Consider the following 27466-nt stretch of genomic DNA (forward strand, 5'->3'; position numbering starts at 1 on the left):
GTCAAAATCAATTTACAAACTACCCAAAAACATAGATTACAATATCATTTATCAATACCTCTATACCATTAAATCAAGATAAATTTACCGGTGAAGAAAAATGACACATAATAAGATATCAGGACTTAATAAATAAATAAATAAAAATCAACTGTGTTTTTGATAATCGAATGAATGATTTAATTTAATTTGATAATTTGACAATTTAATTTTGATGTAAGCATATTCCGATATCTGTATTGCGAGCAAGACAGGAAATGCAGACTTCACAGCCCCTTTAAATCGGATAATATGGTGGACGACGGGTGAAGGAATCAGTTAATGAACTCATTCTCAAACAGATACGAGGCCAGTGTGTGTTCCTTCTTTCTGCAGGGTGACAGTAAGCGCATGGAGGACGTCAGCTCGTACCTGTCCCTGCCGTCGGAGCGCAGTCACTCGGACAGCCACAAGGGCTCGACCCTGATGCGCAGCTCCAGCACCGTGGGAGGCCTGTCGGTCAGCTCCAGAGACACCTTCATCATCGCAACGCTCGTCTGCTCCACCAAACTCACGCAGAACGGTGTGTGTTTCACAGGCCATTCCACTTCTGCAACGCCAGGGAGATTATTCTGAGGGGAACAACCTATATGCTGACCTTTTATACATCATGTGGTGAAAAGCGTTTCTTTGTGACAGCAAGGTTGAGAAATAAGAGGTCTTGATGACATCGGCTGAAAAGGAAAGTCATTTTCGGAGGGAAAGCAGGTTATTGCATTCTGATGAAAGACTGCATAACAAACAATTTGTGGCCTGACGTGTGCCGACTCACAATGAGACCGGCGCGGCATTGTTAAGAAAGTAAAAGCAGTCCGTTTAAATATTAATATATTAACCCTCTAAAGCCTGACGTGTGAAATATCTTGAATCAAAAAGTGCTAAGTGTTTATAAATCAGGCTTCATATAATCTGACATTGAGCGTATGGGGAAAAAACAGCTCAGTTATATTCAGAGATCTATATTTGCTGCAGATTTGATACTGACTGATTTTATTTGAAAGTAATATCTAGATAATCAGGTGAAGCTAAGTTGCGGTAAGTGTTCGTCTTGAAATATCAAAGTTATTGTTATTTTTACTTTATAAAATTTCAAATCACAAGCTGAAGTTATACTAATAGCACTCGCTAAAAAGCCTAATCTGTCAATCAGATGACAGAAAGCATGGAGTAGTTTCCGTGCAACAGGTTTTTCAGCTAACTTTTGATCGTGATGATCATTTAGAAGCCTTAGAGATCTGAATAGTAAATGTACAGTACAGTATTTAAATAGGATATGCATTTGTGTGCGCGTTTGCTATTGTTAAATGACTTTTATCTTAAAGCGCCTTTAAGGACACACACACACACACACAGACGCAGGTGTGGCATAACAGCTGTTCTTGAGAAAGCCCGTAAATCACGCTAATGAATCTTCCGGAAACATCCATCACAATGCAACCCTAATGAACCCCCCCCCCACCGTACACCCGGACATATTCACTGCTGAACTTGAAATAAACCGATTTATGAATGCATGGTAATTAAGAGTCGGTTGAGGACGCACTGTCTCTGTCTCTCCGTCTCTCAGTGGGGTTGTTGGGCCTGCTGAAGTGGAGAACTCGACCCGAGATGCTGAAACAAAACCTGCAGGAGCTCAAACTCATTGACGGAGAGGAGGTGGTGAAGGTGTGTTGCACCGAAATTACACACGAGCATCTGTACCGAAGCATGCATGTTTGTTTACGTGTGTGTGTGTGTGTGTGTGTGTAGTTCCTGCAGGACACCTTGGACGCCCTTTTCAACATTATGATGGAACACTCTCAGACCGATGACTATGATATTCTGGTTTTTGACGCCTTGGTAAGGAGCATCCAAACATACACACGTATCTACAGTCTTTTTGCAAAAGAGCCTCAGATGGATCATTTTCGGTTCCTTGAAGAGCCTTTAGTGTGAAGAACATTTAAAAAAAATTGGAGTGGAAAGATTCCACGAATGCTGAATGTTCTTGACAGAACCATTGATGGCAGTAGCTACAGTAATTTGGGCCATTTCAAAGACTTGCGTTTTTATGAAGCTAATTAAAATGATGACTAACCCAAACTTTATTTTCTCTTTTATGAATATTTTTTCAAAATAAGCAGTTCCCCCGCTAGTCTCTGTGGGGAGGTATTCAGCTTTCCTTTAGTGACAGATTCTAGTCCCAAAATTAAAACCAGGAGAATAAAAAATAGATAACAGGAATATGCAATAGTTGTTAATATATTCAGTTTTAAATACAAATTATAATTCAGTGATTCTCAATCACTGTCCACACAGTCCACACAGTCCAAGACTATATTTAATATTTCTAATACTTCAGCTGTGATGACAAAGATGCTTGTGTTCTATGTTTTTTTTATACCAATTAGTACTGGCAATATAACATATATAATTAAATATAATAAAAATTAATAAATGCAATAACATAGTATTTTACTTATGTAAATACATTATATTATATAATTTTAATGCTGTCATACTATTTCAACAGTATGTAATATATTTATACGTTATATAATTTGTATAAATATGAATGTATACATGCAACATTTATGTGTATATGTGTATATACGTGACTTTTCCAGTAATTTAGATTGCAGGATACTTTTGCGTTCATCCCATGCTCCTGATTGAGAGCCACTCTTATAAATAATGTCCTTTTTTCAGATCTATATTATCGGTCTGATAGCCGACAGGAAGTTTCAGCATTTCAACACTGTGTTGGAGGCCTATATCAAACAGCACTTCAGTGCCACCCTGGCTTACAAGTAGGTCAAACGCTTTTTAGTGTGCTTCTCAACACTAGATGGCAGTATGTTTGTGTCTCAAAAACTCAAATCAACTGGGTGAATGTAAAGGACCCAGATCTCATCGTAGTAAAACAATAAGGCCTGTTGCTAGTTGTTCTAATCTAGATGATTAGTGTCTTTTCTCTGTCTAGATTTTGTAGTTTACGTTATTTAGAAAACAGACTGCACGCTATTTAAACTACACACACACACACACACACACACACACACACACACACACACACACACACACACACAAACTCTCTCTCACTCTGTGTGCTTTAGGAAGCTGATGTCCGTGCTGAAGACATATCTAGACGTGTCCAGTCGAGGGGAGGCCTGTGAACCCATCCTGAGGACGCTCAAAGCCCTCGAGTACATCTTCAAATTCATCGTCCGCTCCCGGATGCTCTACTCTCAGTAAGTTTGTGCAAGTGATTCTGACATCAAGGAATTATGAACGTTCACCGCTGAATCAGAAACACCAAATGAAGCAGACAGACCCCTGAAAAACTACAATTTGAAAACCTGCCTGAAATAAATCACTGCGAAGACTATAGGAAAGAGATCTGACCTTTGCACGGGCGATTTGATTGGTCAGTTTTCTCATTGACTGCTTGTTGCATGTTGGTTGTGTTCATAATAGAATGCTTGCACGCTGCAGTATATACTTATAGTGCCTACTATATATATTTTTAAATAATTTGCAGTGTGTGGCAATGAACATTTTTGACTGTGTTATCCAGCCAATAGTTTGGCAAGTCATAAAAACGTCACATTTATGTATTTTTAACTTGCAAATAAGCAACAACAAAGTGTTTTTTGAAACAAAAATACAGTAAAGTTGTGAAATATTATTATAATTCAAAATAACCAGCAGCAGATCTATACAGGTGAAGCTGGGGAAGGTGAAGGGTTTCACAGCTCAAGTGGATGCTGACCAGCCATTTAAATGTAAAGCAGCAAGCTCATTGGCTGCTTATTCAACACGAACAAATCATCTCGTGCCAAGTCATTTAATAATGTGAATATCAAGAATCCATCAGCTCCATCTAGAGTTTCATCAAAGAACGAGGCGTTCTTTAAAACAACAACACAGACTTACTGACCTCAGACTTTTGAAAGGTAGTCTATACTGAGTAGACTGTCACATGGGTTTGGCATCCGCTTATTATCTCAGAAATTAATATGCATATTTTGCATCATTGTTTTGGACTTTTAATTCATGTTATTATTGATTATGCATTTTTATTTGCATCAAAATAGACAATATTGGTATTTCATTTGTTGATATGCTGGAAGGCTGAATCTAATGCATTGAATTGTGGGATACGCTTTATTTAATCTTAAATTTGGCTTAAAATACGAACTGGACACGCTCCCAAAAACAACGTGAAAGAGTTGTCCTATATTCTGAGCCTGTGTCGGTTCATTCATCAGAACGTGGGCTGAAAACGAAACAAAACAAGGAAATAAACGCCCAGCTGCTTTGGGCTGAGATTCAGACAGACGTTTTAAGGCAGCAGTCGTTTTTTTCGGGTTTTTGACAGGGTCACATGTCCTCCGGCCGCCCGCAGCACGTTCCGTCCGTGGCGTTTTGTCGAGGAGCGTAACAGCGCTGCCTGACGGTCATTAAGGGCCCGTGTCTGTCTGTGATTTATGACTCTGCCTGTGGGGCCCCCGGATGCCGTCATTGAGCGGCACTGCGGAAACACAGACTGTAGCTGATGCTCATTCACACTGCCAGCGCCGTTCCTCTGAAAGTTGCATCCTCGAGTATGAAAACACACACAGCATTGCTTGGCCAAGTGTGCAGCCCCTTTTTACTTCAAAATTCACAGAGAATGTCCTCACCCGCGGGCCACCCGAGATGTAGATTAGCTTTTTTCTTCAACAGATTGGGAGAAATGTAGCATTGCGTCGCTTGCTCAGCAATGGATCCTCTGCAGCGAATGGGTGCCGTCAGAATGAAAGTCCAAACAGCTGACTATGTTGGTTCATTTTAATGCGAGACTGGATTATAAACAGGATTTCACCACAAGTGATGGTTCGAAATGAATGGTTTGAAATGAATCTTTTCTCTTTACAACACATTAACTGATGAACTGGAGTGGTGTGGATTTTTGTGATGTTTTTATCAGCTGTTTGGACTCTTATTCTGACGGCACCCATTCACTGCAGAGGATCCGTTAGTGAGCAAGTGATGGACTTGTCTATATCTTAAATGGCCTGAAGGTGCAAATTCATAATTTTGTGTGAAACATCCCTTCAAAATGTGTAGCTATAACTTAAACTAACTTGCTTAGCAAGATTTTCTTCAGTTTGTTGCTTCGCTGTCATGTTAACTGACTGTAGAAGCACAGTAGTAATTTACTTTAATGCTCATTATGGTCTCTTTCGTGTACTTCTGCTGTCTTTTGAATGTTCCAGCATGTTTTTTTAATGCATGTACGTACTAAAATCTGATGCTAGATGCATCTGTCGTTCCCAAACTGTGTGTGTGTGTGTGTGTGTTGTACAGTGTGTTCAGTCATCAAGTTTGTGTAGCAGGTGATTGCATCATTAATTTGCCTAATAGTCATTGATGCCAAAACAGCTGCTAAACGAATCTTAATGAGTGTGAGTATGAGTGAGAGTGTGTGTGTGTGTGTGTGTGTGTGTGTGTGTGTTGCACTAATGACCAACAAGAGAGAGAGAGACAGATCAGTCTTACTGCAAACAGCATATGATCACAATAAATGCTTTAATTACACACTACAATTAGCTTCAGTTCGTTTTATTCATGCAAAGTATTTATTTGCATATTTATTTTTAGATTTGATATTGTGCACATTTTTATATATATTTAGAATTTATATACGTATAAAATGCATGATATTAATTTATTAAGAATAATTTATATTTAAATATAGGTTTTATTTTTAAAATTTGGCTTATGATTCTTTCTTTCTTTCTTGCTTTGTCTTACATAAACCATATTAACTAGTCTTTTTTTTTTTTTTTTTTTTACCATATTAGAGTTTAGTGTCTAAATTTTAGTGTCTAAATTTCAGTCGGTCAACTTTATCAAATTGAGTAAGAAATTGGATTTTTTTAAAAGACAATCACTTTGCATTGTGTTAGTTTTTTATGCAAATAATTATTTTGCATAGTTGTTGTTTTATTAAAATGTTGACCTTTATATTTAATAACTCAAATATAAAAATGACATGTATTTATTTACATTTTTTTCTTTTAAATTTGGATTGAACTTTTTAGCCAAAGGCTTTGACTCCTTTCTTTCTTTCTTTCTTTCTTTCTTTCTCTTCCTCTCGATTATATTAAGCAGTCTGTTTACTGCAGTACGCTGATGCATACTAACATCTGTAGAAATGCAGCTCCATCACGGCCGGATCATTTTTCAGTGTTTATTAGTCCGAAGGCTCTCAGCAGGAGTGTTTTTGCTCTGGATTCAGTCCCGGCAGGAGGCGCTTCTCTCTAATAATGGAGTTTGATGGAAAGCGTCACTGCTCTGCGCTTTTAAAATAACTCTCTAAAACATCCAGATTAAACCGCAGACGCTATATTCCCAGAGAGAAGAGACCATGCGGGTGTGAAAAAACACTGGTTCTCTGCACGCTCTGGAAATTTCATAAATGCTTTAAATGAAATAGCTGAAAAGAAGAAATGGATGGGAAAATTACCCCAAATTGTTCATGAAATATTTATCATTTAGCTTCAATTTGGGGAGATTTTCTGTCCTCATGACTTCACATGTTCATTAAAAATATTTTCTAAGTCAAATTGATTCATATCATCCTAGACCAGGGTTTCTCAAACTGGAAGAGAAGCTAACAGTTAAATCAAACAAATTTAAATCAATAAATAAAATGAAATGTCTGTAATTTCATGTAATTTTAGTAATATTTGAAGGCCATTGTAGTATTTAATAATATTTTTAATAATATTCAACTTTTATCATTTCAATTTAATATAACATTTTATGGGCATTTTCTTATTCTTTTTAGTTTTAAAATATTACTATTTAAGTTCATTTATTATTTACTATTTAATTTTTATTTATAGTTTATTTATTGTACTGTTTTTTTTAGTTGTTTTGTCATTTTAGTGCTTAAAAGGATTTCAGTTAGTTGCCAAGTTACACACTAATTTGCATCTAGTTGCATCTGATGTTTATATTTGAATTCCTGTAAGTTTAATTTCAATTAATAACACTTTAAAAATAGTTGAAGTTCTAGTTAATGATATTAACTCTACATCAGGGAACTGAACACGCAAATGTGTTGTTAAATTATTGAAATATTTACTTACAGATACGACAGCTAAATATTTTAGATTAGAGGGGTTTGGCTTGCAAAAAAGCTTGAGGAGCTCCTCGGCGGTAGAGCTGGTGATAGTTAGCTGAAGTTAATTAAGCGTTTCACACATGTTGTTGACCAGTCAGAATCCAGAAGCAGGACTGTCCTTATTATAAATGAAATGTTGTTGCTGTGTGTTTGCTGGTTTCTTCAAAGTTTTTCGTCTTCTCACGTTCTCTGTGTTATTTGTGTGTTTTATCTCTTTGAGTGGTTGTTCTTATGCTCTAATGCCTCTCATTTCATACCCATCATCAGGATTAACACGCTGTGTGCGTGCGTGCGCTTGTGCGTGTGTGTGTGTGTGTGTGTGTGTGTGTGTGTGTGAGTGTGTGTTTAGCTTTGGGCAACATCAAAACCCTTACGGCAGTTTTCTGGTGTGTGTGTGTAGTGTTTTATGAATATATAATGTTTTCTTGTTGTTCATTTGGGTTTATACTGATGTTTAAACTGATATTTGAGTTATTTTGTAAAGTTTGAAGGGAAGGTTTAGTAATTCTAGGAAATGCGCATCTGTGCGTCATATAGGCTGTATGTGTGTTTATGATATTAGAAAACATATGAATATATATATGAATATATATGAATTTTTAGAATTGTATTTATTATCTCATCGCATAACTTACGGCTGTTACATCAAAGCACATTGTTCTCGAAACAATACTAAAAACATTTACATGCTAAAATATTTAAAAAAAAATCAGTTCTAACTATTTATTTATTTAGGCTTCATTTATTTTTATTTCAGTTTAGTTTTTATTTATTTCCAGTTAATTCAAGTGAACATGCAAATGTGTTAAATTGATTAAAGTGTGTGAATGTGAGTGTGTGTGTGTGTGTGTGTGTGTATCTTTTTAGTTCAAATTTGATGTGCTTCTGTCGTTTTTATAAATTTTTTATATTACTATTTGCATTTAATTCATCTTAATTTCAGTTTTAATGTTTATTTTCACTTAAACTATCTGTGCACGAAAGCGTGCGCGAATCAATGAAATATACAAAGAAAATAAACATCGTAGCAACATCACAACTAATCAAATTTGATGCTTAAATGGCATTCAGGCCTGATTTGAACTGTTTTTGTTGATGTTGAAGTGTGTTGCTTTGCATTCGTGCGCGTTTCTGAGGAGGTTTTTTGATTCTAGGAAATGTACATGTGTTTGTCTTGATGACACTATATATGTGTCTCTGTATTGAGAGCGTGTGTGTGTGTGTGTGTGTGTGTGATATTGTGTAAGGTCAGAGGTGGCGTATTAACTGTGGCTCTCATGTGGATTAGAGGAACAATGCTTCAGTAATCACGTCTGTTCTTCAGCGGTACCGCGGTAAATACTGTCGTGTGTTACAGCATAATCCCCACCCTCAGAAACCCCACCGACTATAACATCTGTGCCGAGTTACTCCTGACGGACGAACAGAGAGATAAACCAGAGAGAGACGGAGAAAACATCCTCAGCGTCTGTCACCTGAAAGCTTTTCCGAGTCGAACGACGTCATAAGTGACCCACAAACGAACTAGATTCATCACGTCTTTATTGTCCCGACCGGACGCGACGTAATAAAGCCTCCAGAAGTTAAATGGGTCTTCCATGTCATGCACCGCTCATGCATTTAATCGCTGTCGGGTGTAGAGACTTTTGTGTCGTGGCTTCGCGGAAACTGCTCGCAAGCGCGATGGGTTGGCGTTAAAAACGTTCGAGCCAAATTGAACGCTAAAATAAACTAAGCAGAAATTATAGCCATGCTTTATGCGTCATAACGGTTAAGCGGTGTATGAATCAAATGCATCTTCTTACGCGTTTCTTCATGCGTTCTGCCAAATGACTGCAGATAAATGTACATGCATTCTTATATGTAATTTATTTGACATGCAAATGGCAATTTTGTCCATTATGTGCTATTAATATATATATTTTTATTTTAAAAGAAAACCTCCCTTTAAACGTATTTCTGAAGAAAAGTAATTTAAGCTAAAATTGATCAAAAAAGCTGATAAAAAGACTGAACACACCCACAAGTATTTTACTAAAAAAATTCAAAATGTATCAAAATATTAATAAAAGCTATAGCATCTCTGCTAAACGGACACTTTTGAGAACACAAGCAGTTTTGATATAACATAATCTGTTTAAATATAACAATTAGAAATTGCACAATAAATAAAAAAAGTTTATAAAAACATAACGAGAGGATATTTAAATCACTGTATATATTACTTACATGCTTTTATGGTGAAACCACATCTTTTTTACCTTTTATCATGGACAAAATTATGCTCCACTTATGTGAAACGGACCTGAAATCCTGGTGGAAGAGATGTATTACTTTGAATACTGTACGTGTGTATGTGTAAAGATGGATATGTGAAATGTATCGCACTGCTCACAAGTATTTGTTCCTTCTTTCTCTTTCATCAGACTGTATGAAGGGAAGGAACAGGCCGAGTTTGAAGAATCTCTCAAAAGTTTGTTTGAGTCGATCAATAACCTGATGAAAAGTGACTACACCACTACACTACTGCAGCAGGTACCAATAGTTTAATTCAGTTTATGAATAAAGCTTTAGATATATATGTTTATATAGTTCTGTATGTACAGTTTGTATTTGGTAGTCAGTATAAAGGAGTCACATGAAATAATAAGTGTTGTAAATTAGTTGTTGAGTAATGTCGTAGAAATAGTTCAGAATCAGAAGTTTCAGAAATTCATTTCACATCCTTATTACAATTATTTATTTTTGTGTGTGTGTGAGTATTTGTGCCTTTATGCATGTCACACACACACATATTTATGTACACACTTGATTTCTGTATATCCGTATGTGTGTATATACAATCATTATATATGACAATCTATATGACATTTAAAACTTAAAAAATTAACAATTATATAATATACATATGGTAACACTTTATTCAATGGGCTCTTAACTTCACAACTTCTTTATATATATATATATATATATATATATATATATATATATATATATATATATATATATATATATATATATATATATATATATTTAATGTGACGCCATATATAATATAAACACTTTTTTTTTAAATAGGCATATAAATATTTTATTAAATCACATTTAGAGACTATATTTTTACATGATAAAATATTGAATATTACATATCTATTGTAAATATTTTATATGTGATTTTTAAAAATGCTTTATTTCTATTATTTATCAAAACATATCAAATGTGCTATAACTGTGTGTGTAGGTTGCCGCTCTGAAGTACTTACCCACAGTCCTGCAAGATGTGGAAACTGTGTTCGATGCTAAACTCCTCAGGTGAGTCTCATAACAGCTGAAAGTCTCTCAAACACACCTGATCGTTCCGGGCCGGGCTACAAGTGCTTGAAGAAGCTTTAATGGCCGGCGCCAGCCTGTGACATCAGAAATCAATCACCACCGACTCTCCTTCGCTCCGAAGCTGATGTGCTCTTACATTTACCTGATCTACTCCGACGCTAATGCTATTATAACCTTAATGTGACTTTAACTAGTTCGGCTGCTCATGCGCTTATAACGGAGGCAGATGTCTGATGTCTCGACTTGAGTTTTTAATGAGTTCGAGAAACAGCGGAACGAGTTTCTCTCATATGGATAGTTCAATTTAAGTGTTTTTATCTAGTTAGAGCCGGGAGTGTGTGTGTGTGTGTGTGTTTAGCTTCAAGTGGCGTCTAATTCATCACTGCACACAAAACACAGGTGATTGTTGCGGCTCCGAGATGGTCGATATGATACAGTGCTTTCTCGCAGACCCCGGCGGCGTTCAGACTAGATCGATAAAACACAGGTCACTTTCTCTGCCCACAGCAGCCTCAGCATTTATTTATGGATTCATTTCTGCTATTTTCGTCAAGATCATGGATTAAGATCCACTACGGGAATACAGTACTGACACCGAAACGTACTGTTGTGCAAAAAAACGATCAGATGACTTGCAAAATATCGCAAAACGAGACATTAAGCGCATTAAAGATCTCACATACTTTTTTTAATGCCGTGTGCTTTTCTCGTCTTGTCTGTTTGCAGCAAGCTGCTGTATGATTTCTACACCTGTATTCCTCCGGATAAACTACAGAAGCAGAAAGTGGTGTCCATGACTGAAATTGTAGGCAGCAAACTCTTCCAGAGACAAGGTAAAAGTGAAAGTCTGAGATGTCATTTCAAATCTGTCCTGAAACTATACCGGAGCTACATTTTGAGTCATGAATACCAAGGGTTTCGAACGACTTTAAACTAGGGATGCCGATAATCGCCGTCCGCCGGTTTTTCCTTCACTGAACTTAAGTCGAAATGCGCCTCCAATCCAATTTATTACAAAGAGCTCTGTGCTTTTGTCACTTCTGATATGAAACGGCGTCAGCTTTTAAATCCTGTATATTTAATCACCAATGCTGCGGTGCGAGACGGTTCTTGTGAAACAAACATGTGAACGACATGCTGTACAACTTACCCGAACGATTGCGTGATATAATCACTACATAAGCATTTCAGTCGAAAGATGGACGTCGCATAAAACACGACTTGACACTTGACGTTGCGTTTAGCTCGGGAGTCATCGGAATATTTAATGATGTGTTCGGATAAATCTGTCAGGAAGTTTTTCTGAACACTGAATGATTTGTATGCGCCCAGATAGCACGGGTACGTCTGCCAGATGTTTGTTGAAGATCGCTTCATCTGAAAACATCTGATCGATTACATCTTTATGATGTCAGTTTTGCATACATTCTAAATCGTAAAGCAGACGTTTCTGAGTGTGATTATTATGTCTGAAAAGAAATAGCATTTAATATAATAGTGTTGTGGTTCATTTTAACCTCTGATGTACCAGTGTGTATGTGTATGTATATATGTGTGTATATATATTGTGACGGAGGAGCCAACGACAGACACAGTGGGCGTGGCGTCAGGCCTCGGAGAGGCTTTTAAAAGTGTCCAAATAAAAGGGGGATCTGGTGTCCTCGTCGTGCCGCGGGAAAGTGAAGGTTGAGGCCGTGTTCCAGGGGAAGGGTCCAGGTAAGGGGCGGAGTCCGGCGGTCGCACGCGCTCCCTTTTTCTGGCCCGGGCGCGAGGGGCGGCGGCTTCTTCCGCGGGCGCCTCCGTGCTTTCTTTGCTCCGGCGGCAGAGTGGGATGAGCTGTGTGCTCACAGCCTGGACTACGGAGGTCCCACGACGCGCTTCTCGGACGGGCGGGTGAGGTCCATCACGCACCCTTCCTGGACCCACGAGGACACCAGCGTGCATGCACGGGAAGAGACCGGTCTCCCGAGGAGAGACGCGGTCAGGTATTTAACGGCGACGGTGACAAGGCTAATCCCTTCAGGTGCGCCTCGTCACACGCCGCCAGACCTGACCGATACCACGCCTCCTCCTCTCGAACACACCCACTCCCGTCCGGGAGCCTGGTGAAGGGCGGCGACAAAGGACGGGGTGATGGTGACAATAAAGAGGAGGGCAGCCGACTGGTCACATTCCCCTCCCTGCCGCCAACCCCGTCAGGCGGTCGCCGCCACGCAGGAGTGCTACCTTCCTCAACCAGGCTCCAGCAGTCGGAGTGGGCGGGGCAGGGATTCCTCTCGGGCAACTCCTCTCGCACCGGGACAGAAAAACCGGGAATTAGTCGGAATGCTCAACCAGCCACCGGGTAAATGACCATAAGCAAGCGCCACTTACCCTTCCTGGTGGCTGGGAGCGAGTCTCCGTTGTTCCTCCATCCCGGCATGGGTACCAGCGAGAGGGGATGACGCCATCAGATGTCGCCCAACTGTGCCGTCTAAGCTCCGCCTTGCCCGCATTCTCCACCACTGTGACGGGAGGAGCCAACGACAGACACAGTGGGCGTGGCGTCAGGCCTCGGAGAGCTTTTATTGACAAAATAATAATAATACAAAATAAAGTGTCCATGGGAAAAGGGGGATCTGTGTCCTCGCTCCGCGGGAAAGTGAAGGTTGAGGCCGTGTTCCAGGGGAAGGGTCCAGGTAAGGGGCGGAGTCCGGCGGTCGCTGCTTCTTCCGCGGCGTCTCCGTGCTTCTTTGCTCCGGCGGCAGAGTGGGATGAGCTGTGTGCTCACAGCCTGACTACGGAGGTCCCACGACGCGCTTCGGACGGCGGGGTGAGGTCCATCACGCACCCTTCCTGGACCCACGAGGACACCAGCGTGCATGCACGGGGAAGAGACCGGTCTCCCGAGGAGAGACGCGGTCAGGTATTTAACGGCGACGGTGACAAGGCTAATCCTTCAGGTGTGCCTCGTCACACGCCGCCAGACCTGACTACCACGCCCCTCCTCTCGAACACACCCACTCCCGCCGGGAGCCTGGTGAAGGGCGGCGAATAAAGGACGGGTGATGGTGACAATAAAGAGGAGGGGCAGCCGACTCGTCACAATATATATAGTTTAGAGAATCAGCAAATATCATTGAGTAATCTCATAACAGTGCATCTCTACACTACATTATAATCCATGTTAGATCCCCAAATATCGTCACGGTTATCTGAGCACGGTCAAACTGGTCAAGACGTTCTGAAACGTTAAGGATTTGTGAGTTCCCAGCAAGCACCGCAGCATGAATAAATTAGGCATTTACTCTTAAAGTAGTTTTCTTTTCTTCTCTTCACTTTTTTCTTCTCACGGCGTCTTTGATATGCTGTATCTTTTCCTCCTCTCTTTCTCTCTCTGGGTTTATATGATAGCCTCTGGCCTGCTCCTGCCAAACGGCCTGTTAACTAGATGCTATAAAGTGATGAATGGTGTGTGTGTGTGTGTACGCTCTTTAACTTCGATAAGATGCAGACGGGTGATGAATGTGTTAGTATGTGTGTGTGTGTTTTGCTAAAGAGTCTGATAGTTTTGCTCATGAGAGTGGTGATGGATTGTGTTGAGTGTGTGTGTGTGTGTGTGTGTGTGTGTGTGTGTTGATGATGGGTAATGATAGACGGATTCATCATCCTGCCTCATTTAACCTGAAAGTGTTAACCTGTCTACCAATAATCTTGTCAGTGCATGGCCAGGGTTATTGCAGTTAACTAAAATAAAAACGTAAACTTGTGACCTATAAATACACAGTGGTGCAAAAATCTATGCATCAGCACATTTACGTACATCTTATTCACTATAATTACATTTTGGCACGCTATTTTATTACATATGTCAACATCATATTAGTCCGCCCAGCTCTCTAGTTATTGATATGAACGTGGCTCGTTCAGTCGATGAACACACATGTGAGTATTAGCCCGTCTGACCTGAAGACTTTCATCTGCTCTATTTTATTAAATGTTGATGTCGATGCATCGTTATAATAGACAGATGTTATCGGCTGTGGCTAAAAGAACTAGAAGAAAGATTTTAAATAGCAACTCTGATATTTTTTCCCTGTCTCTGCTTGGCTTGCCACAAAATCAGATCCGCTCCACGGATTTCGCTGCAAATGATCATTTCCCCATTCCGGTAGCGTTCGACGTCCTCTTAGTTTGCATGAGACATCAGGTTTCAGAATGAAACTCGCGCATTTCACTGAGCACAATCACAAGCTGTCCGCTCCATATGCGTCCAGTGCGTTCGCTCATCAATATTCATGAGCGCCGCTCTTTCGCCTCTAGCGATTGGCCCAGGCCTGCTTTGACATCACAGTGCGAGGATTCCTCTTTTGTCCCGCATGATGCGGCCAGCTGTTTACTTATTCATATATTCATGTGTCATTTTATTTATTGTTGAATTACCGTGTTCCCCATAAGCCGTCCTGACAGGCATTTTAATTGAAATTTATCCAGCCAGCCGCTGGAAAACGAGGCCCCATTTTGCGAAATGTCAGTCTGAAATGAGCACGAGGAATGGGACATTTATACACTGTACAATTACCTTCACCGTATTAGCCTCATCTAAGTGCGTCCGGCTCTCACCTGGAGGATAAACAAGGCATGATGGGAACAGAGACCGGTGGCATTGAGCAGATGCTGGTGATTGAGGCTCTGTTTAGTGTCCATACTGAAAGTGCATCACGCTAAAAGTGTGTAGTAATATAATGTCTATAACACGCAAAGGATAATTTATTATTGCGTTTATGTGAGTAAATGAATTCTTTCCTTCACAATAATGCATTAAATTGATTTTATTATTTAATTAACGCAATTTAAATTATATTAATTAATTAACACAATTAATTGCATATAAAACTTTTTGTTTACATACAGTATATATTTAGAAAATATTTATGTCTCTATGTTCATATAATTTATATTATAAAAAAATATATATATATATATATATATATATATATATATATATATATATATGCATGTAGTTTAAATTTGTTGCCACATTAAGGGAATAAAAGAACTATTGAGTTCAATTTTAGCCATGAATTATTTCTTAATAGAAGCCAACAGACCAGGAACTCTTTCAGTTCATTCTTCCAAGGTCATTTTAACTGGTATTCAGCTTTTGGTGAGTGTTTATTTTGGACCCTGGGTGCATTATAGATCAGAAACAGAAAGAAAGGCGAAAAAGATGGATTTTGGATGAAGGTTAAAACATCTTTGATATTAGAAACCTTTAAAACCCTCATTGCGGTGTTCGGTTTCATTACAGAGCGAGAATGATCAAATTCACTGTCAACTTTGACACTTCATTCTGGACTGAAATGAACCCCACGAAGCATGAAAGTAAGTTTTGTAGTGCTCTCTAAATCAACTTTATCAATCAAACATAATCCAAGTGTAAAACTCCTCTCATACAGCAGGTTGCCAGATGCAGTAGATTTCGAAGGCTCATACTCGTACTTACTAACCGGTATTTGGTGTTAATTTACACCATCCAGGATGCATGTGGCTAAAGCCGGAACTGTATGGTCGTCGGCGATTGATACAATTCAAGTCAATGGCTACCAGCGCTTTGCGAGTCAAAATAAACACTGTTGTTGTCTGATATGCTTATTTTCACTCTCATATAAAAGGCCACAAGGTCATATCACCATATCACAAGGTCAAAATCTCATTTACTGTTATACTAAAGAAACAAGAGGATGAATACACATTAGATGTCCCCAGGCCGAGCGAATTAACAACATGTTTTTGATTTTTGGGTGAACTAGCCCTTTAAGAATATACCAACAACCGTGATGAGTTGCAACTTTAGTACTTGGAATGGAAAACACACACACACACACACTCAAATGTGAATCTGCATTTGACACATTTAATTTCCACTTGATGCGAAATTAGATTCATGAATAATAATAATATGCGAGCAGTTAGCTCAAATTATTCCGCTGTCACACTCACGAACCTGACAGAAGGGAATTATTCAATCGTTTAAAGAAAGAAGTAACGAGCGAATTACCCAGCAGCTCTCTTCTGCCTCCGTTCTTTTAACTCGAAACAGATCTTTTCATTTAAAGCGCGTCTTTAAACCACAGCTGCTTCTGAGCGCGTCTGAACTCAGACCGGTGCTCCTGGATGCCACGTGTGTTTGATACGTACGGGCGCTCCGTAAAAAGAGAATCGCCGTGCATAAAAGCCAGAGATGGAGATTGGTTTTAATAAAAGAGTTTCATGAACTCATCTGCCCTCTGACTCAGAACTTTATCTGAATGTCTGGCTTTTTATTTCACTCTTCAGTGCAAAAAGTTATCATTTCTTTGATAATACAGTCTAATGTAATATGCACAGAGGGTCGTGTGATATATTAATCTCTATTTATCCACCGATCAGTTCTAGTTTTTGTGCCTTTCACTTTCTTTTGGCTTTGTGAATTAAAAACCCATTCAAGCGATAAACCACTGCGCAGCTCACTAAAATCTTGGACGTTTTCTTCTATAATGCTTTCGTTTTTTTTCAATGTCTGTCGGTGTTATTCAAGTATTCCTTACATGCTATAACTATTTCGAATTACCATTTATTTTTATATATTCTTTCATTATTATTTTAGTTTTGTAGTTTTGTTTTTATACATTTTTGCCATTTTAAAGTTTTTTTTTACTTGTATTTTAGTTTTAGTTATTTTAATATTTCACCTTCCATTGTTTTCAATTTTTTTAGTTATTTAAAAAAATTCTCACAACTTTTTTTCTTTAATTTTTACACATTTCTATGTGATTTAATTAATTAATTAATATGTAGATTTATTTAGTTGAATTTAATTTCTTCATAATTTAATTTCAGTATAGTTTGATTTTTTAAATCAAATATTTTAATTTTGTTTTGTTTCAGCTTTATTTTAATAACTAAATTGTAATACTTTCAGTTAACAATAACAGAACTGCATGTCTATATTTATTTAGTTTATTCATTCTTGTGTCTTTTTCTGTGTATTTAAATGTTTTTTTAGCTTTATTTTTTTATTTCGGTATTAGTTTAGTTAATTTTTATAATGAAATATTTATTTTATTTTCGCTTTATTTCAGTTACGAAAACAGTTTTTAATAGGTTTAGTCAAGCATAGCTCTACTTGTTGTGTGGGTGCATTTATTCAGCCTTTCTGAATTATTTTCATGCTTTTTAGGCCTTTGCAGGTATCCTGGCATTTGTATGTGTGTTTTAAAGCAGGACACCCAGTTTGTGTGGCCCTAATGATGATTTAATTTCTAGGCTTGATGATTCTAATGAAAAATTGTTCAATGAAATGTGCATTACATAACCAGAGTAATATAGAAATAATACACACACACACACACACACACACACACAGAGTAATACACAAATTTGCCGTTATTCACTCTCTCAGTGGTGATGCATTAAAATGATGAAGTGTGTCAAACACACACACACACACACACACACACACACACACACACACACACACACACACCTCATCTGACTAATTCAAATGCAGTGAAAGTGAATTAAATTTTTTTTCCACTCAGACCTTAATGTGGCTGTTGTTATGGTTACGGTTGCCGAGGGCTTTTCCGACTGTTTATCCTGCTGGGTTAAAAGGCATTACAGCAGGGAAAATGCATTTCACTCTTATTAGTTAATTTTTTATTATTCTTTCAGTTTTTCCTCCTGTTTTTCCATGTCACCATCTGTTGATGGAAGTGTCGCACTTGTTTCAGGATCTGTGGGCAGAGTTTGCCACGGTTTTTAACCGGGAATTTAAATGAGAATATTTCTTGGAATCGATATTGATATTCAAGACTTTAAGGGGCTTTCAGAAGTAATTCCACTGGCCTTGATTATAACAGCGTTTGCCAACGAGAGTTTTACATTTTGTGAGTCACTGGAGCTTGTTTGTTTGTTATTCATCACTATGATGCTAGGATGGTTTCCAGGGCATTACCATGCGGTTGCTAGGGTGTTTTGTGTGGTTGCTATGGTGATTAAGATGATATTCTGAAAATTTGAAAGTTGGATTTTAGTGGAAATTTTTGTTTTCGTGAAATGCAAAGATTGATGCTTAAACAAATCTATCTATCTATCTATCTATCTATCTATCTATCTATCTATCTATCTATCTATCTATCTATCTATCTATCTATCTATCCATCTATCCATCTATCTATCTGAGCTGTTTAACAATGCAACGAGGCATTATCTACTTAAATACGTATTCATTTTGCATAAATTTTCAGGAGACATCTAAACATTGGATAAAACCAAGTTCTTGTTTAATTTTGTCGGCATTAGAGGGTTTTTTTTTTTACTAAAACTACTGTAAACAGGTATAAATAAAGTACATTTTTGACATGTTTTTGAAATAAAATTATGCAAATAATATACAAACAAACTCTTCCATAAAACCTTCAGAATATAGACAGGAATAAATCTGTAAGTGCTGCCCAAGTGGAGATTTTGGGCTTCTTTTGGAAGAAAAAAAAAAAGATAAGGCATCTTAAGGATGTGCATTATTATTATAAAGGAAATCTAGAAGCACAAATAAACAAAGTGCAATAAAATAAACACTTTACTTTGAATGCTTTCTTTCCTCTAGCCTGAAAGAAGATGCTATGGAAGCAAAAAAAACCAAAAATGACCAGCGTCTCGCCTTGAAAGTCTGACATCTTTTGTTTTTCAGTGCAGTCAGACGTTTAGAGCAGCTGTTGTTGTTTTTGTTCTGAAAGTCACACCTAAATAGGAGGCATGGAAATGGTGCACTTTAAAGTTTGTGATTGTCCAATGCAGCTGTCATCGGTATGTTAACAGCTGAGGATCCAATTTACGGCTGCGCTCTCGTTCCGCCCCGTAGGAGAGAATTACAGGTGAATTTGGTGCTCAACACATTTCATCAAGGAGAAATATATATATTAACAGCGTAGCGAAACACGGCGTGTATTATTTTGCACGAACATCTAAAATCCCAGTAATAGAAATGGGATTGAATTAGGCTTTCGAGTGCTGCACGAAGAGCCCGAGTTAAAGCTTATTCTGATTCCAATCTCCAGTGTCGATGAAGGAGCTTTTGGTTTTCACACACTTTTGTCCGTGGCGCGGTGCGGCGGGTCCGTCTGGTTTAAGCCAGCTGGGTAATTGAAATGGCGTCTTATTACCATGTGAAATAGTTTATTGTGAATATGCGATAGAACGACAGCTGAAAGTGAAGGGTTTTTTTTGGCGTACAGAAAAGGGCTGAGTTATGATTCTTATGGGAGCAGTTGTCAAGGTCTTTTCCTCCCGAGAGAAAGACTGACACATCAGTGTGATTACATTCATTTTTTGAATACTCAATCAGCTCTGTGATTTAGTCTTCACTTCAGTCCTGGGGAGGAAGAAAGGTGGGAAGATGTGATCAGGGAGCGGATGGTCACATGTGATTGGTAAAATGTCATTTAGAAACTCACGTGACAATCGCATTCTTAGCGTGAATGCCGATCTGTCCTGACAGTAGCTAAGGACCGCATACTTACCTGCCAGTTATCTATTCATCTAAGACTCGCTGATTCAAATGGTCCATTCAGACCGAGTCTCCAGTTACTTTAAAAACTCACTGTTTTCAAATGATTAGGTCAGAGCGAGTCTCCAGTTCTCACTCACTGATTCAAATCATTCAGCCAGAGCCAGTCTCCAGTTACTGTAACAACTCACTGATTCAAATGATTCAATCAGGGCAAGTCTTCAGTTTGCTAGTCACTGTTTCAAGTGATTCATTCAGCGAGAGCGAGTCTCTAGTTAACTACTCACTGATTCAAATGATTCAATCAGGGCGAGTCTTAAGTTTGCTAGTCACTGTTTCAAATGATTTGGTCAAAACGAGTCTCCAGTTAACAACTCATTAATTCAATCATTCAGCCAGAGACAATCTCCAGTTACTGTAACAACTCACTGATTCAAATGATTCAATCAGGGCAAGTCTTCAGTTTGCTAGTCACTGTTTCAAGTGATTCATTCAGCGAGAGCGAGTCTCTAGTTAACTACTCACTGATTCAAATGATTCAATCAGGGCGAGTCTTAAGTTTGCTAGTCACTGTTTCAAATGATTTGGTCAAAACGAGTCTCCAGTTAACAACTCATTAATTCAATCATTCAGCCAGAGACAATCTCCAGTTGCTGTAACAGCTCACTGATTCAAATGATTCAATCAGGGCAAGTCTTCAGTTTGCTAGTCACTGTTTCAAGTGATTCGGTCAAAACGAGACTCCATTTAACGGCAAATTGATTCAAATGATTCAATCAGGGCAAGTCTCTAGTTAATTACTCACTGTTTCAAATGATTCGTTCAGCGAGAGCGAGTCAGAGCGAGTCTCTAGTTAACTGCTAACCGATTCAAATGATTCAGTCAGAGCCAGTTACTGTAATAGCTCACTGATTCAAATGATTCAATCAGGGCAAGTCTTCAGTTTGCTAGTCACTGTTTCAAGTGATTCGGTCAAAACGAGACTCCATTTAACGGCTCATTGATTCAAATGATTCAATCAGGGCAAGTCTCTAGTTAATTACTCACTGTTTCAAATGATTCGTTCAGCGAGAGCGAGTCAGAGCGAGTCTCTAGTTAACTGCTAACCGATTCAAATTATTCAGTCAGAGCCAGTCTCCAGTTACTGTTACAACACACTGATGCAAATGATTTGGTCAAAACGAGTCTCCAGTTAACAACTCATTGATTCAAATGATTCAGCCAGAGACAATCTCCAGTTGCTGTAACAACTCATTGATTCAAATGATTCGGTCAGCGAGAGTCTAAAACATGAAAATAATGCAAATTACTGCCCATGCATCAAATTAAAATAGTAAAACACAGTCATTTTTAAAGCTCATACATTAGATGATTTAAATGCTTTTGTACTTTTACTTGAGTAAAACTGAAAAAGAGCCCTTACTGGAGTAATGTTTTATTAGGGTGTCTGCACTTTTAAGTACTTGTTTTGTATATTTCGTCCACCACTGCGGGCCACACATGGTACAGTAGTGCCATGAAAACTGTGACGTGTCTCGTCATTTATCACCCAAGATACATCACTCAAAATATCTTACTATCATATGAACAAGTCTTTCCAGTTCTCACAGGAAACATATTAGATGTTAAAGTGATGTGTTTAAGACAAACAATAGACTATTCTAAGAAGAGTAACTGATGCGCAGCGTTTTTCATTATTCATTTCCAGTCAAAATGCATTATTTGTAGAAGTCATCTAAGTGATAGATGAAGCACTTTTGGCCATCGCTAGCGTGGCTCTCGGCCAGGATCAGTCCACAGTAATATAGAGTCTGTCGAGTAAGTGTTTTCTCCTCTTAGGTAAAAGCATTTCTGCTCAGCCGAAGAAAACGCTGCGAGCGTGAACTCTGGATGTGTAGGTCACTCGAAACCTTATGGTATGAGCATGTACACATGACGCCGCGTGCGTTCGTCACGTTTTAATGCTCAATTCGGATTATGACAATGACAAACACACGCTCACCGAGCGCCGCTTCAGCCCAGGAGGGTGAAAGGGTCAGTTCGGCCTTGAGAAAATGCTCGACGGCACATTTTCCCGTTGTTCTTGGCCGGGTTATTGATGATGAAACGTGACACTCTATAAAAAGCGACACTAGCGAAGCCTTCATGAGCCCAGATCACTCAATACTCACTCTTTCTCCCCGAGGGCCGCATTTATCTCTCCTCTGAGGAGTCTCGCTCTCATCGCTCTTTATCTCGCAGGGACATTAAGTGTGACAAATCCAATTACCGCGCGCCTCGGTAATTAGCATTAGTGCCGACGTTTATGATTGTCGTTTATTTACCAGACTGAAGGTGCAACAATACTGTAAGCGTACGTTAAACTGTGACCGTTCGCTGTTATGAGCCGCTCTAAATGTTCCTCTCTGAACCCCGGTGATGTGCGGCGCTCGAAACTCATCACGTTTATGATATCTGCCTTTTCTTGATGCATTGCGCTCTTGTGAGAGAGAAACTCACCTGCTGTGACTCTGATAGAGAGAGAATGAGAGGCAGACAGCTGTAAGAGGAAAGTGTGGGAAGATCAGGTCAATGGCAAATGCTGATGCATTTGTACATGAAGCGCTGCATTCGGGTGCTTCCTGGACGTCAACACATATATTTATATATATATATATATATATATATATATATATATATATATATATATATATATATTTGTATGCATTTACATATTTATATTAAGCTTGTGCTTTGGAAGTGATTAATCGCAATTAATCATCAGACAGCACTAATATATGGGTCATTCTTGGGATTTGGTAACGTTTCAGCTTGCAATATGTACTTTAGATTTCCTCCAGGGAAATTGATAGATACTAGCATTAAGTTTGGTTTTGCTGTACGGTTCTGTTCTGTGCATATAGTATAGTATTAAAACAATTAAGAGAAATTATAAAAAAAATCCATCAATGAATCCATGTACACGCACACATTTATATACGCGCGTCATTGTATTAAAAATCGATCGTCATTGTCTTTTGAAAGGTACATTCGTGCTCCGCTTTAGTTCATCTTTCTCTCTGACTTTGACTTTCTCAGCAAAATCAGATTGATCATCGTTGATAATCAGCTGGTAACGAGCCAGAGTTTAAATGAGCTTTTAATGAGCTGATTTTAAGAGGCAGGAGAAAAAATGCTTGAGTGAGAATCACTGCGTCAAACAGAGCCCATGACACTCCAGACACTCGCCTGCTCGAAATAATTGCACCTAAAATCATTTTTTTCTTTTTTTTGTTATTTATCCTTGTTTAATAGTTAGTGGTTAGTCTTTGCACGCTCTCCACAATGGTCATCCTAATTGGAATGCATAGTTTTTGTGTAAAATATTTCAGGTTTAATTTAATTACGTTTATATTACTTGCTTTACGTTATGATGTCTACCTCCAGACTGCCGTGACATCCTGTTACCCATGATGCTCCGGGAGCTGAGCGGGGCGCTGGCCGTGGTGGTGGAGGGGAATCAGGACGACAAGCGCAACAGCGTCGAACTTCTGAACAACATCCTGGAGGTGCTGAGCCGCAGTGACGTGGTAAGAACCAATCGGAGAGCAGCGTGCTTGCACACCAGCCAATCACAGCACTCCGGAGAAGCTTCGTTTAACAGTGAAAAATCGTTGATTAAAAAGTAGCGCGCTAAAATCGCGATAAATTATAAAGAGAAAATTACTTTTTAATTAGGAGTTTAGAAGTTTGTTAGATTCTGAGGATTCAAATCTTCTTAGGATTGTGAATGTGATTTTAAAAAGGCATCTAATCACACACACGCTCACTCACTCACTCACCTCGATGTAAAATCGGAGCGGGTTTTTAATTACTGAAATGGCGGCGGATTACACTCGGTTCTTTGAAGTCTGGTGCTCTAATCGCACTTTTCCGAACGCTGGTGCGTTCAGACACTGAGCTCCCTGAACTTCCACTTGCAGAGGAAATGGTAAAACGGAGACAGGGAGATAATGAAGGAGGTCAGGACGCTGAAGCGTGTTTATCAGCGCTGCCTGTTTAACCCAAATTGTCGCTCTCGCACAAAAACAGTCTTTGGTGTTTGTGTGGTTAAACGAGGACTAGGGCTGCTTCCTCTTAAGGAAAACGTCTGGGTTCAAAACAGGTGAAGATCTATCCGTAGCATAATGTTGATTACTACGGAGAATATTTTCATAAGAAATATGTATACTAATAATATGCTTCCACTAGAAGCCTGTGGGGTTATAAATATTTCATATTATTTAAATCATTTCAATTTACTTTTTAAGAACATTCATAATATGTTTTAATATATTATATTATATTTTATATCCATTTAAAAAAATAATTACTTTTTAAATGTGTGTGGACATTTCTTTTAATATACACTATATATATATATATATATATATATATATATATATATATATATATATATATATATATATATATATGTATATATAATATGTATGTCTAATATATTGCACTATAATATATAATGTATACGTTTTCACATAATTGGAAAATGTACATTAATGCACATTAAGAATTATTTATAAAGAATATGCTTAATGTTTTAATATTGTAATTTTAAACAATTATGTATATTTTTAAATATTAATATATATTGATAAATGTTTAATATTAGTGGTACAGTGTGTGTATGTAATGTATAAAATATAATATTTAATTATGTAATGTATAAGTATTCTTAGTTTGTCTTTTATTATGCAATTATGTTTTAAATATTACTAATATTAATATTAGTATTAGTATATATATATATATATATATATATATATATATATATATATATATATATATATATATATATATACATGTATTATGTAATTAAATACTAGGGCAACTGAAGAAAAATAAGAAAAGGATATGTAATTTAAATATTTATAGTATGCATTTGTTTATTAATTATGTAATTATGTAATAATTCACATTTTAGGTAAACTAGTTTTTAATAATGAAAGTCACAATTTTTTATAGATGGTTTAATTTGTCTCTGTCTGTCTGTCATCCTTCATCTTGAGTGCTAATCAAGCAGTCATGCAACAAATGCTGATGAAACAGAGCGATGTTCGGTGTCAACCCGTGAGTGTCTTAAATATAGTTGACTCTGAATATTATAAGCGAGGAGTTTTAACATCACACTTCATCTTTAACTTGCGAGGAAGCCGAATGTGTCCTTCAAGAGCTGTTTGTGTTTTAGCGAGGTGAGCGGGTCAGACCCGTCTGATTGTATGATGATGAGCGACTGATGAGAATGATGGAGTGCAGAGGAGAGAGCAGAATGAAGATGTGACGGGGTCGTGACCTCTCGTCTGCTCCTTTAACAGGATTCAGAGAGCGTTTCACAGTTCAAACAAACAGTGATGGAGAGAGACGTGTGAGGAAGACGCCCGCTCTCGTTCTCTCTCTCAGGGCATGTTTCATGCTGCGGTTTGAATTAAACTCTCGGAGAGCCTTCAAAACATTTTTCACCTCAAACGATTCTTCTAAAAATACAGATGAGAGAACATCTGTGAGAGCGAGCATTTGTAGAGCTGCATACAAACATTATGAGATGGGAAATGAGCTGTCTAGGTATTCCTGAGTGTGTCAGCTTTAGAGCTATTGTGAAATGCGGATAAACACACGTATTTGAAGATCAACCATAAAAATCCTGCTAATATATAATGAACTAAATCTAATGGACTAATACACATGCTGGGATATTGGAATATGACGTCTTCGTGATATATTTGAAATCTCTTCTGCTCACTCAGGCTACGCTTATTTGATTAAAAACAGTAAAAGCAGTGTGATTGTGTAATGTTATTAATATTTAAAATAATGGCAGAGCAAATTTCAGTGGTAGTATATGTATGTATATATATGTGTGTGTGTGTGTGTGTGTGTGTATATATATATATATATATATATATATATATATATATATGTATATATGTGTGTGTGTGTGTGTGTAATTATTAAATATATGTAACCCTTTATGAACCCTTCTATATTTCTGTTAAAATATGACCCAAAAGATAACTCTAAAAGTTACTGAATAAAACAAATTTGATGCAAGTATACTTTTTATTATTTATTTATTCAGGGAGATTATCTAATATACTGTAACATATATGTAAGTGGCAAAAGTATCTGAAGATCAAATCAATTCAAATTTTATTTGTCACATACACAGACATACGTAGTACGACATGTAGTGAAATGCTTTCTAGGATTAGCTGCTAATTTGAGGGTGAAATCTGTTCAGAGTGTTTTCATTCAGTGGAATGACTTTTTTTTTAAGAACAAGGATCTGCAAAAGTCTGATCATGTTTGTGGAAGTGAATCTTGGTGCGAACAAAGGAGGACCTCAGAAAAAGAGTTGCTGTTGCTCATCAGGCTGGAAAAGATTACAAAAAAGACTCCACAAATCCACAGTCAGACAGATTGCGTACAAATGGAGGACATTCAAGACCAGTGTTACCCCCCTGAAGAGTGGTCCACCAACAAAGATCACTCCAAATGCAAGACGTGTAATTGTCCGCAAAGTTGCTAATGACCTCGGGGTAACCTCTAAGCAACTAGAAGCATTTCTCACGTTGGCTGATGTTAATGTCCATCGTCAGGAGAGCACTGGAGAAAGAATCAAGGAGAAAGCCACTGCTCCCCAAAAAGAAAATCACTTTCCATCTGGAGCTTGATTAAAAAAAAAATCATGTGAACAAGCCAGAGGCTTATTAGCGAAATGTTTTGTGGACAGATGAGAACGAAATACTTTTTGGGTTTTGTTTTAAATGAGAAGAGTTATGTTTGGAGAAAAGAACACATCCCATTCATAAGAAACCTATCCCATCTGTGAACACGATGGTGGTAGTATCATGGTTTGGCTTGGTTTTTCTGAATCTCACCCAGGACGACTTGCCATCGTTGTGGGAACAATATTACCAATAAATATCAAGACATCTGTTCGACAAGTGAGTCTCAAGAGAAGTTCTATATAAAGGTTCTGTATATATATTCTGTATGTATGTATGTGTGTGTGTGTGTGTGTGTGTGTGTGTGTGTGTGTGTGTGTGTGTGTGTGTGTGTATGTATATGTGTGTAAAAGTGTGAATGTGAAAAGGTTATTTTTTTCAAAACGTATATATATTCTGCATCCATTAGCATGAGACAACATTTAAAGTTTTTTGTCTCTATTTTGATCAATAAAGCATGTAGCTCATGAAAGCCAAAAATCCAGTACCTCAAAATATTAGAATATTTACATTTGATTTTCAGATGACCATCCCTACAGTATAAATTCTGTGTATATCTTGTTCATTGAAACCACAATAACGGGGAAGACTGCTGACTTGGCAGTGGTCCAGAAGATGGTCAGAAGACCTCCACAAGGAGGTTAAGTC

General features: G+C 38.0%; 1 protein-coding gene across 2 annotated transcripts in view; it reads left to right on the top strand.

Moving 5' to 3' along the window:
- Window positions 1-27466, top strand: part of LOC122357771 (dedicator of cytokinesis protein 2-like) — a 92969-nt gene that overhangs the window by 14694 nt on the left and 50809 nt on the right. For both annotated transcript variants that reach the window (XM_043257328.1, XM_043257329.1), the window contains exons 17-25: window positions 376-562; window positions 1607-1704; window positions 1789-1878; window positions 2728-2828; window positions 3135-3269; window positions 9622-9730; window positions 10437-10507; window positions 11255-11361; window positions 23484-23626. In XM_043257328.1, coding sequence (XP_043113263.1) covers window positions 376-562; window positions 1607-1704; window positions 1789-1878; window positions 2728-2828; window positions 3135-3269; window positions 9622-9730; window positions 10437-10507; window positions 11255-11361; window positions 23484-23626 — 1041 coding nt within the window. The remainder of the gene's footprint in view (window positions 1-375; window positions 563-1606; window positions 1705-1788; window positions 1879-2727; window positions 2829-3134; window positions 3270-9621; window positions 9731-10436; window positions 10508-11254; window positions 11362-23483; window positions 23627-27466) is intronic.

This window comes from Puntigrus tetrazona, chromosome 14 (assembly GCF_018831695.1).
Source record: "Puntigrus tetrazona isolate hp1 chromosome 14, ASM1883169v1, whole genome shotgun sequence".
Classification (NCBI taxonomy): domain Eukaryota; kingdom Metazoa; phylum Chordata; class Actinopteri; order Cypriniformes; family Cyprinidae; genus Puntigrus; species Puntigrus tetrazona.